This window comes from Choristoneura fumiferana, chromosome 13 (assembly GCF_025370935.1).
Source record: "Choristoneura fumiferana chromosome 13, NRCan_CFum_1, whole genome shotgun sequence".
In the NCBI taxonomy this organism is placed as follows: domain Eukaryota; kingdom Metazoa; phylum Arthropoda; class Insecta; order Lepidoptera; family Tortricidae; genus Choristoneura; species Choristoneura fumiferana.
Window position 1 is genome coordinate 5,081,629 of NC_133484.1, and position 12,417 is coordinate 5,094,045.

General features: G+C 39.2%; 1 protein-coding gene across 4 annotated transcripts in view; it reads right to left on the reverse strand.

Annotated features, from left to right (window-relative positions):
- twin (CCR4-NOT transcription complex subunit 6-like twin) overlaps positions 1-12,417 on the reverse strand; it is a 141,830-nt gene that overhangs the window by 15,009 nt on the left and 114,404 nt on the right. For all 4 annotated transcript variants that reach the window (XM_074096091.1, XM_074096092.1, XM_074096093.1 and 1 more), the window contains one exon: positions 4,893-4,961. In XM_074096091.1, the coding sequence (XP_073952192.1) occupies positions 4,893-4,961 (69 nt within the window). The remainder of the gene's footprint in view (positions 1-4,892; positions 4,962-12,417) is intronic.

A 12,417-nucleotide genomic window follows, 5' to 3' on the forward strand; every position in this document is an offset into this window, starting at 1 on the left:
GGAGACGATACTGAGGTCACTGAGCATAGTATTGAGCTCCTCCAGCGACTCCGCCATTATGACTATATCATCGGCAAAACGAAGATGGATAGCAAAAATATGATCGCAGTATTAATTAATTACAGGGCGGGATCATAATACTGACAGCGCTACATTCTTGTCGAGTGCGCTAGCTGTGCCGGAGCAGTTCGTAATAATATGCATAAGAAAGCCAATAATTGCGGTGAATCGAGGCCTTATTTCGAACGCGGTGCATGCAACGTCGAGTGCAACACATTGTACGTTTAGACAAAGCCACACATCTGTTGCAATTGTTGCCTTATAAGTAGAGCTTCTTTACAACAGTATAGTATTATTTATTTATTATATGGATTTTAATGCGGTTTTCATTATCCGTAATGCTTAACTAGGGACACGCCCATGCTTAGCGCGAATGTTGTCTTGGGAAAAGTGAGGTGAAGTGCTTTTGATTAAGTATAGCCCTTTATTTTTTCATCTTTTTTTTCTAAGTTGCACCCGTACCAAGCTGGGGCGGGTTGCTGATTATGAACAAACCATTTCCAGCAAAATTCAATAACTCTTACGCATATAAATAACTCTTTTCCAACAAAATATCGCATATTAGGTATACTGGGGCAGGAAGGAAGCTTAATCAAGACGTGGTTAAAATTCATAGAATTAGTTTACGAGTTTTCTTTATGTGTCCAGCTGGACATAAAAGCAATTGTAAAAGAAGACAATGACTAACGCGTAGTTAATTTAATCAAACACGGCGCACAATAGACACAACAGCAAACAAGTTGATTCATAACAGCGTGACTGGCTAATAATTACATCACAATAAACGACAGAAACTTGTTATTACACCTGACGCGTATTTTCTGTCGATCTATTTATTACAATTCTCTTAAAGCTAGGCGGCGTGGGATCAAGAGTGAAATTTTAATAATAGTTATCACAGATCACCGGTTTGATCCTAATAGACGAATGAGCAAAGTAGTCGTTAAGTAATTTCGCAATTATATTCGATAAAAACTAACATACCTACAGCCAAAAGGCAGTCAAGGGGAAACAGTCACGGGTCAATAAAAGCATTATTTCCTAGACATTGACCAGAGGTCCTTTAGTGAAACGGTACTGTGCGTTTCATCCGCCACTCCCTGGAGGATTCTCTCGGGAATGTACGAAGAACCTGACGTGTGCGGAAAGTACGAATCGCGTTTGTGCGATTCATGTATGCCCATTAATCACATGTAATGGGTTAAATGCAATTGCAGTTACCCTGAGAACAGCATCAAGACTTACGTGAATGATTTACCTTGCGTTAATTCAGCGTGTCCGTGCGGAATTTGAATTAGTGATAATATTTTAAATTTATTTAATAGAACACCCAATACCAACTTGGTAAGGTCAAGTTTAATCAATAATGCGATGGAGGCGCTGTCGGTTTATGAATAACGTGCTGCATAGAAAATTTCCATGTATAATAAAGTTTAGATAACTCTTACTCTCCACACTTCATAGCCTATTTTGAACGCCTGGGAAGTGTTTTAGCGCTTAATACAAAGTGTCATCAAGTTCCCGACGAGGGTAAAATCTGCAAATCCCGTCACTCAGCGGGGTAGCGGTTTAATATCAGGGGTTCGGGAATATAAAACGCATAAAAAATAAGCATTCGCGAAGAGTCGTTGCATTATGCGAACGAGATTTTTTGCGGGCGTCGAAAAAGTCGATGTCATTTTGCACTGCGTTTAACACTTGGAGCAGTCTTAAATTTTAAATTCTAACCACTAATGTTGCATTAATATTGTATGGTATTTTTGCCTGAAATTATTTAACTATCAATAACTACAAACGTTACAGTAGATACGAAGATACAAATTGCTCAAGGATATATGAAATAAATAAATTTTATTGTCAAATAAATAAAACTCCATTTGTGCCCTGCCCCCAGCGCATAACTTATGGATTGTGATACTCGACTCGACTGGGCAACAGTGTGACATTTTGATATAGTATGAGTGCTATTGTTAGAAATATGACGACCGATGTATTACTTATGGAAAGCACAACACTGTACGCTGTTGGTTGGTGATGAGGTATGCCTCATCGCTTTTTTCGTTCAGTACCAAATTTTGACGATGACGCTTAATCGTATCCCAAACGCCAGTTGAAAAATTACGCGCGCAATAAAGAGAAAACTAAATTTAAAACATTGTAAGTACTATATCTAGCATGATGTAGTCAGATCACAGGCAATCGATCTTAAAGAGTGCTGAAGTTACGAAATGTCTACAGGGTTTCCAAGGCACTGAACTGGATTTATACGTCCTAAACAAACTCTTGGCGTTTCAAGAGGTTATATACTCGAAAGTACCATTTTGGCAGAACACTAAGCAGTTTCCTAGGGTCAATTAATTTATTGAAAACAGTTATCTCGCTCGGTAAAATCGCAGTGATATAGAGATAAGTGCCAATGGCAATTACGATCTGTCTCCGGATCGGTCGTCCGATTACAGGTTCACGGATGTATTGAGGTCGCAGTCAATGTCTCTTATTGTGCATTGTTTGGCTCGCGTTTGGCGGGACGAAGGGCATTTCCTCTGTTCCTTTAGCATTTGACCATGAACAGAACTACATCACCTCGTTATTTCCAGTGGGACTAAAATGAGAGGATTATAAAAACGCGTGAAGTCGAAGAGGCCAGAGAATGTATTGCAAGGCGCTGGCTTGTTCGTATGTTTGTATGGGTCTTCCAATAAAGATACATTGGGGAGATATTAGTACGGGCAAACTCTGAAGTCAGCAGGTTTACTACGAGCACTATAAACGGTGAAATATACACGGCAAGATAAAACGCGGCAATGACTGATAATGTGTGCGAAAGAGTCGTTTAATGACGCGTTTAATTGTATTTGTCTGTTTGTCTGGAGATAAAATGTTTGTTTAGAGGATTAAATAAAAAAAAAGATATTTTACCTACTTGGTCCAAGTTTCATACCATTTGTAAAGTAGATAAGTAAAGGTTAGCTCAATATCGAATTTGTAGCGGTCATTTGTGATGACTTTTACACTTAACGTAAATGGCTACAAAGGAACACAAGTGGGTACGTCTATATTGCACTCGAAGGCAATTTCTCAAGTTAAATAATGAATTTTGAAAAAAATGTTAGCATCCAATCTCGATGATATGCTACAAAGAAACCTTAGTAGGTACAATGTACAATGTAGTTTCAGTGAAATATCCTGAGATTTTGATATGTTATAGATTTCAAAGTCCTGAACAAAAGTCTCTAAAAACGAAACTCTGAACGGGACTGGGACACAGGGGTAGCAAGCACCCTTAGAGACTATTGTTCACGTCTCTGAAATTTGTAACACATCAAAATCTCAGGATATTTAACTGAAACCACATTTTCCATACTTTAGGTCCGGGGTCCTTTAAAGCCGGGCAATGATCGAATATGCTATTGGTTGAACGAGCTATTTTCCACGCATCTACATAAAAATATTCAAATGCGATGCAGTACGCTCAAGTTTATACGTTTACGAATCAAACATTAATTTTATATGTAATGTGTCGTTTATAAACATTATGTTATAAATTCCTGGTATAACGGTGCCGGCGCATATGAAAGATTCATGGTACGAGTCACGATCGGAACTGATCCCGTATCCCGAAGTTCTCGTATGGGAATATTACCATAGTGATGGCGGGGCGGACCGCGGTTGATTATATTTATGGGACGACGCGCCGCGTGCGCCGCGCCCATTCGTGCCACTATGACACTTTATTAATGATCAACTCGCCAAGAATCTTATAACATCGTGTATGGTATTTAGTTGGCAAATTAAAACGTGCATTCGCGATTGTACCTAACACTCAGAATTACGTTATGTAACTAAGAAAAATAGCGGGTAAGCGAACTGGCTAATTTAATTAAAACGTAAGTAATATAGTCGAGAAGAGATATTTGTCAAGATTAGAAAAGTAATGTTCTTTTAACAGGGTTCTGTAGTTAAAAACGGAAAACTTTATGGTCTCGTAATTTTCGCTCGTCCGTTCATCTATCCGCGGCATAGCTCAGAGACTATCTGTATTTGAAAGCGGTAATTTGGCTCGGGTGTATGTACAGTCGAGCTCAATAATATGTACTGTACTGCATCGTCCGTCGCTATCGATTCGTGTTAGTGCATTTGTATAAAAATGTCATAAGTCAGAAGGCATTGACAGTGTGTCAATCCCGTCAACAAAGTGGTAGAACCAAACTTGCAAAACGAAAAAAAAAATGTTGGTTTACCATCATCCAAATAAGTCATCTATAATTTTTTAAACAAGTTCCTATCAAATGAATATATCGCTAAAGACGAACTTTCAAGTTCACATACACGTCTGTTGGCATTATTGTTTTATGACATGCAAACGATTATCAACTTTAGGGTGGTAGACCACATATTTGGCTGATGGTACACTTACACAACACGTAATGTGAAGATGTATTTTTTTTTCATCGTCTACCCCATAGTGTTAGGGTAAGCATTGTAGAACAGCTTTTCAAAAAGATTTGCACATTCAATATAGAAATATTAAGCTCTAAAGTGCAAGTTTTTGTTAGCGTAAAGTGTCCCATCCCAAGCAAGTTAAAAGGTTTTTTTTTACAAATGAAAAAAAAAACACAGAAGTACTACATTTTCACTAATTTAAAAGGAAAAGTATCAGCGTTTCAAATTAACGTGTATCTCGTAGTTATTTGCAGCATATTAATTCGGGACGGGACCCTGCACTACACTTGGTTTGTCACGCACTTTGCAGTTTTTTTAATGTACTTTACTACCTATAGTGTAAATCTTCTCCTTTTATTTATAACTTGTTTCACAGATAGTGTACTTACATGTGGGACGAGTTCTGTTGGGTCGCGTCAAGGGTATCCAAGGCCTCTGTGGTGGTAAGGTGGCAGTAACTGAAACAAAAGCAAGACAACAACGTTAAAAAAGATGGCTAACCGTTCGACCGCTATTAATTCAAACAACGGATCTAAAGAATTCGAAATCGATGAAAAAATTCATTTGTAAGCTTCCGCACAATCGCAAAAAGCCAGCAATATCCGTACCGTTATTGTTGCTCGTGCCTCGTGCCCGAGTGGAGTACGTAATAAATTTATTCGCAATTAAAGGCGTACATTTTGAAATAGCATTAAGCGAACCCTCATAATTCGCGTAGGGAGCAAAAAGTTGCTCGTTTTATAATGCAATCGCCACCGACATCTCCGCGTTCGATTTACATTATGTTGTTGTTTGAACAAAGCTAGATGAAAAAGCTTGTTGTATTGTTCTACTTAGTATGCGTACTAAACGTGAAATCGAGCGTCAAATCCGGCGCTTGGATAACGATGCAGCGTCTACGCCGTGGCAACGACACCGGGACTGCATAAGTTAGCAGTTACTTCCCCCTAAAAAAGGCTGAGTCGTCTTGTAAAATTAACAGCGGAACAGCCGCCCACCTACATCTGACGAACCGTAACTCCAGTGACTAAGAGTAACCGACTCATCTCTTTGAGGAAGCTGCGCTTACTCATCCTGCGAAATATTACAACTATAAGCACAATAATATTTGGCATAAAAATAATTTAGATAATACCATTACGTGCAAAGTTATTTATAACATAAACCAAGTAATTTAATTTAATATGTACATAAGTATATATTTATCTATATATGTATATTTATCTGTTGCCTAGTGCCCATAGTACAAGCTTTGCTTACTCGTAGTTTGGGACTAGGTCAATTGGTGTCAAGTGTCCCCGTGATATTTATGTATTTACTAGCGTTTACCCGCGGCTTCGCACACGTAAATCATTAGATACTTAAAGCAGTTGAATTGAAATTCCGGGATTTTATTAAATTCTCATGGGAATTTCCTAAAATTACATCGTGGTTTTCACTGACGTTAAATTAAAACACCCATGCCAATTTCATGACTCTAAAGCCAGTGGTTGTTATTTAGAGATTTTATCCCTATCCCGTGGGAATATCGCGATAAAAAGTAGCCTATGTGTTATTTTAGATGTCCAACTATCTACATACCAAATTTCATGACTCTAAGCCCAGCGGTTATTAGTTAGCGATTTTATCCCTATCACGTGGGAATATCGGGATAAAAAGTAGCCAATGTGTTACCTATTCCAGACGTTCAGCTACATACATACCAAATTTCATGACTCCTATGCCCATCGGTGGTTATTTAGAGATTTTATCCCTGTGCCGTGGGAATATCGGGATAAAAAGTATCCTATGTATTAATCCAGTTTATAAAATAACTTTTTGCCAAATTTCATCCAAATCCGTAAAGCCGTTTCAGCGTGAAGAAGTCACAAAGATACTCACTCACTCACAAACTTTCACATTTACAATATTAGTAGGATTTATTTTCATAAAATCAAAGTAGTGAATATTTTACTGGTAGGCACTTAATTCACTGAAGTATTAAACATTGGATAGATGATTAATCAATTGTTACATTGCGTTGTCAAATGAGCGGACGGGATTTAAATGTTAACAAATCTGAACCTCATTTGCTTATTTCTCATCTCAACTAGCAATGGTTTTTGTAAGTAGTGAAGTGAAGTGTGGATGATATGTCAATGTTAAAATATGTAAAACAGTTTACAAATATTGTGCGCAATACTGAGTGTCATGACATGACACTACATAGTACAGTCGTCGTCAGATATTACGGAGCGGCCAAGGTCAAAAATATCGGCACATGCACTCTATTATTAAAGAAAGAAAGAAAGGTTTATTTTGGCTCCAAAAGTACCACCTAAAACTAAGACTAGAACTAGCACTAAAACTATGTTACTTGGTGACACGGCAGGATACCAAAAAGGGTCTCCAACAGGGGGGGGGTATTAAGGTATATATGTTTATGTATCGATATTTCTGATCACCTTGGTCGCTCCGAAATATCTGATGGCGACTGTACCAAACATTTTTCGTAAGATAGAGCTCTATCAGGGAGACATACCTACATCATCGATTGTTTATAATAAAAAATAGAAATATAACTGCGTAAGAAGAAGCCTAACAGAAATAAGATTTTGCTTACATAGTACATAATGAATAAAGTGAGTTCGTTATTAAAAGTTTTTGCATAGTTACCACGCAAACCGCGTCCGTTCGTGCGGAAATCAAAATAATGAAACGCTCGTCTCGTTCACAAATTATGTTATAACCCGAGTTAACTTTCGTAGCTTTTCGATGTGGCCACAGATACATTATCTATTAACAGACAGACGCTACAAAAAATTAATTCAAAGTCAGCCATCGTGACTTAATGAGTTGTAGTCCCGATCAGATTCGAGATTAGATTATAACGTATTTGTTACCAAGTGCTGTGCTGCGCTGCTGCTGCTATCTTCATGTCGAGACCCAAGGCCTAATAGAATCGTGTTAGGTACTTGCTCCGGTGGGTGTTAGCTGAATATCTTACGGTCAAATACTGCTTTGTTAAAAGACCAACTCGCTACCTGCATGATTGATGACAATGTATTCAGAGAGTGCTTCAATGGATGATGCGAGTAAAAAATAATGGATATGCCTTTTCATCCGAGTTTAATGCTCCTGTCGACAAACGGACTTCGCTAAATCGTTGATTGATCATTTAACAGTTAACACTCATTCTGTTCATGGAACGCTATACTAAACATCTCTAAATCGAAGACTCCGACCACTGGCTTGCGAAACGACTGGTAAGATTTATTGAGTGAAAATATCCTGTTGTGAAACTTGCGAAGTGGATGAGTTAAGTGATTGTCTGATTGTCTATACACAAGAATGTTCTACTATTTCCCGCGTCCGCTGCAAGGCAGGCAGAGGTGTGCGAGGCGTCGAGCCGGTGCAGCGGGCGCGGGCGTCGCCTCATTACACTTTGTAATTAGGGCCGTGGGCTGCGTGCAAGTCGCGGCCCTGCACTAAATCACGACAGGCCCGGTTTAACATGCGCGACCGGCGCCCTCCGAACGGGCATAGCTCACAGCGTCACAATGCGCCTTTATGGACAGCTTATTGAATATTTCATGTTTAAAAAAACTGCTGTCGAAAGGACGTCCTTTACATATTTGGACGTAAACAATACAGCGTGTTAGGGCTGTACATTCTCTGTCGAGCGAGACTTTACAAGATGTATCATTATCGCCATTTATAGTCTGCATAAGTCAAAGTTTCGCACCGCAAAAACTTTCTCGAGAGACCTCTTCAGCTCGTCACGAGTTCCGATAACGCTAACAAGACGGGACAAGCCAAACAACAAGGTGGTGCAAGAAACAACACACGAGTGGCGAATTGAGTGAAAGTCAACTGAACACTAGATAGGCTGACGGTGATAAGCATCGGCACACTCTTCACATTGTTCGCGCTCCGATACATGAGATAAGGCTTTCTCCGTTCGTCTCTCATGAGCTACTGTGAAGACATCTTGTGGTTTATGAGTCGACATTTGCAAACAGGAGCATCTTTTACCTCGATACGATCGCGACAAAAATTTGCAGACCATTTGACCAAACCGGCAGCGGCGGTGAGAGCATAACAAGACCATAAATAAATCTAACATGGTAAAAGTTTCAAAAATCATCTAACTAGAACTAAACTATAATTATTCAAAAAACAACATAACTATAGACTAGATCGACGTTTCACATTATTATTATAATCATAAAACAATATCAAACGGCCCAGGGGCACGGGGTTAATCAATTCCATGCAAAACATTTTCAGTCCATTGACTAGGTATTATAGCATCTTCGCCAGACGCCGGGGAGCCGATAGAGCGAAAACCGGTATCCAGCCTATTGCATCACAAACATACGAAAGCATAAACTATACGCTTTATCAAAAATAAGAGATCTATAATCTATAAACAGAAACTCTTGCTCCGAATTGATATCTTATTTAGTCTGTGATCCAGTATTTCCTATAATTTGGAAGTATAGACAACTAATGTTTTCGGCTTATTCTCCAACATTTCGTGCACGCGTTTAATAAAGGACCCAGTCTGTATACGTGACCGAGTCGTTTACAACTCATTGCCATTGTCCTTCTGGATTTACGAGCGAAAATACGGTGTCACTCGCTGCCCGGATCGTGCTGGTCTGCGTGAGGCGACTTCTGAACGCGCGCGAATATCTACAAACGCACTGTTGGATTTTATGAAGCCATTGCTTCTGTATTGCCATCCCTTTAATGTGGCATTGACGAATACAATCTTTTGTTTATTCAATACGCGAGCGCTAAGCGTTTTGGCCATGGTTTCTTGGAGTTATTATGTTTATTTGTCAGAAGAGGCAGTTTGCTGATACCATATAAGGACATTTGAGATTCGGAAAACGCGCCCGCATTACACACATGCCTGAAAAAATCATGTTACGAAGGAATAGGCTCTTAACGAATTACGTCATGGAAATTTTCCAAAAAAATAAAAACAAGTCATAAATCATGTTTACAAGTACATTCATATAATCTGAGAATAGGACATTGACCTCGAGCGGCGATTTTATCACAAAGCTAATATTTAGGCAAAGGAACGTATTTTTCGCGAAAACAGTGTTACGTAACATTAAAATAGCTTTAGGTCACGACTTCTGCGAACACAAGATGTGAAAAGGATAACATCTAAAAAGGGCTTTTGAAAGACACTGTCATAAATGTTATTTATGAAATACGGTCGAAATAATGTAACTTTTCACTGGCGCCTTGGTCTGGTGTGGTGGCTAAGCCACACCATATGCAGCACTACAACCACCTGATCAACGGCTTAATTTCCGAAAGAGATATGTATGTATGTAAACTCTTTATTGTACAAAAGAAAATTAACAAAATACAACTGACAAACTTTAAGATACTTGTACAAAGGCGGACTTATCCCTTTAAGGGATCTCTACCAGTCAACCTTTGAGTGGATGAGAGGAGAGGAGCAATACGTTAGGGTCCGACAAAGAGTGAGTTTAAGAGTTAAAATAGTGGAAGCTACTATACAGTGCTTTAAACAGTATAATACATAAACTACAATAGAAATAAATAAACTACTATATATATGACCATAATACATATAATATATAAGCATATTAAACAAAGAAATGTTCTCAAATATTTAAGGAGAAGGTGTAAGCCACATTCTTCTCAAGCCTTCCCTAAAATATCCCACGGTGGGAGATTGCCCGATGGAGGTCGGTAGCCGATTCCACAGCCTGGCAGATTGCACTGTAAAGGATTTAGAGTATGTTTTGGATGAGGTAGAAGGACAGGCTAAAAGGAGATTGGTACTCGATCGTAACCGATACTGACTGCCAGCAGCCAAGTAGCTGAAACGCTCGGAAAGGTATACGGGAGCAGAAGGATTAAAAAGGGTGTTGAAAAGTAAAGATATAAACGGCAAGTAACTTGTTCGTATACAATTTGTTTGGTTACATGGACGGATGTGCGAATGTCGAAGCTAGTGCGCGTGCGGCGGGTAGCAGTGGGCGGCCCTAACGACGTGCCGATTCATGCAATTGACCCAATTGTACCCTAGGATTAGTATCACCAATAAACCGGCAACAGCCAATTTCCGTCTCTAATATCTTCCGCATTAGATTCGGGCAGTATGAATTCGCTGTTACATATTTCAATAATTATGAATCGTTAATTACTGAGTAGAACATCAATCAATATTATCGACACGTACCTATACCGATTGGAAAATGTTTGTTTGTGTTTGTTTCTCAACGCTCACGCCTCACATAACCAAAAATGATGGCGTATAACCACGAAAAAGCCCAATACATTGCTAATAAAATAACCATTAGGAAGTACTCCTGAGAAAGTATAGGATATTGTACATGTATTTAGTACCGAATGGAGAGTCATTAAGATATTGATCGGCAGTCGGAGTACACATTCGCTTGGCCATATATTATTGTGTACATGCGTTGGTCGGCGAAGCGTGCGATAGTCACGAGCTTTTACTATAATTACTGATGGGATGACATCATGGTTACATTATTTAGCGTTACGCTATTTTGATGATCGTTTGTCGTTTCGCTCCGACGGACGCAGTGGGGGGCTGTTTTTACAATTTTCGTATCGATTGCTACGGAATTTAAAAAGCACGATGTTATTTTTTTTTCTAACTAATGGTAAACCAGCCGAATGAATATAATTATCCTTTCTTATGTGGGTCTTGATGTCTTTGAACCCAACCTATTGTGCCTGGTGAAAGGAATGAATTTAAAGGTTTTTGTTTAAGAAAATAAATTCATCAACTTTGCTGTTTCAGTGAAAACAATTTGAACTAGAGTTGATATTAATTTAGTTTTTGCCCCCGGCTCCGAATCAAATACTCTTGATTGGGCGGCACGGCGCGGCGCGGGCGCGGGCCACGCGGCGGCGAGTACAATGTGCATTTTTTGTGGTGTCAATCTTAATTCACATCGCGACTAACTCTGTATGTAATCATCGCATTTGCCCACGCGGCGATGTCCTCGCGACCGTTCACGGCCAAGGCCAGAGTGATAATAAATAAACGCGCAATGATGAACGATGTGCTACCAGGCAAAAAACGAGCGCGCGCGCTGGCCCACGTGGGGAGTCTTTATGAGCCTCTGACAAGATTTAATGACTCGGAAAATTACAACGCTACCGACGAATCTATCCCGTCCCATCATTGTCATGAAAATGTTTTGCGTGACAACCGTAGAGATGTTCTTCGTCGTGATTTCGATCGAAAAGGAAAAAATGTAGCGTGGCATCGCAATTCAAGTTTTTGTTAGCTGTGTAAATATTGATGATGAATTCTTAAATAGTCTCGGCCGGCACTCTTTGAACTACTGGATTAGGTAAAAAGGTACAGGTACTTCCTTGCCTAAAGATGTAGGGTAGGGACAGCTATAATATTTTTTAATAAAGATATTACAAGTAATACCATAACAATATAATTAATAGTAAAAATGAAATGAAAAATATTAATTTGAACAAGTAAAATAAATTTCAGTAAACGGAAACCATTTATCAAATAGTATCTTTCATACATCTGCAAGTCGTGAACGGCGGTCAGTGGCAGGCGAACAGCTACTGTCAGAGGGTTTCATTAGTTGGCTACAAGGAGCCATTCAAGTGAAGCAGTAGACGTAAATAACTATTGCGCGATACACTAACCTTTTTGTTGCTAATGGACTGCCAGTATTCACAAGACAAAAGTCGTTTAAAACAAATTGAACATTGCGCAAGCTTTCCTCCATAATGAAATTGCGTCGCCAGAAACGAGACACTTAACGAAAAAGTGTCGTGGTGATGTCTTGAGATTAACTGTTCTATTTAGTTTAGTTTACCACTGAAGTATAGTGGCAATAGCAGTAAAGGGGATGGGATGGCGACGGCAGCCTAAAC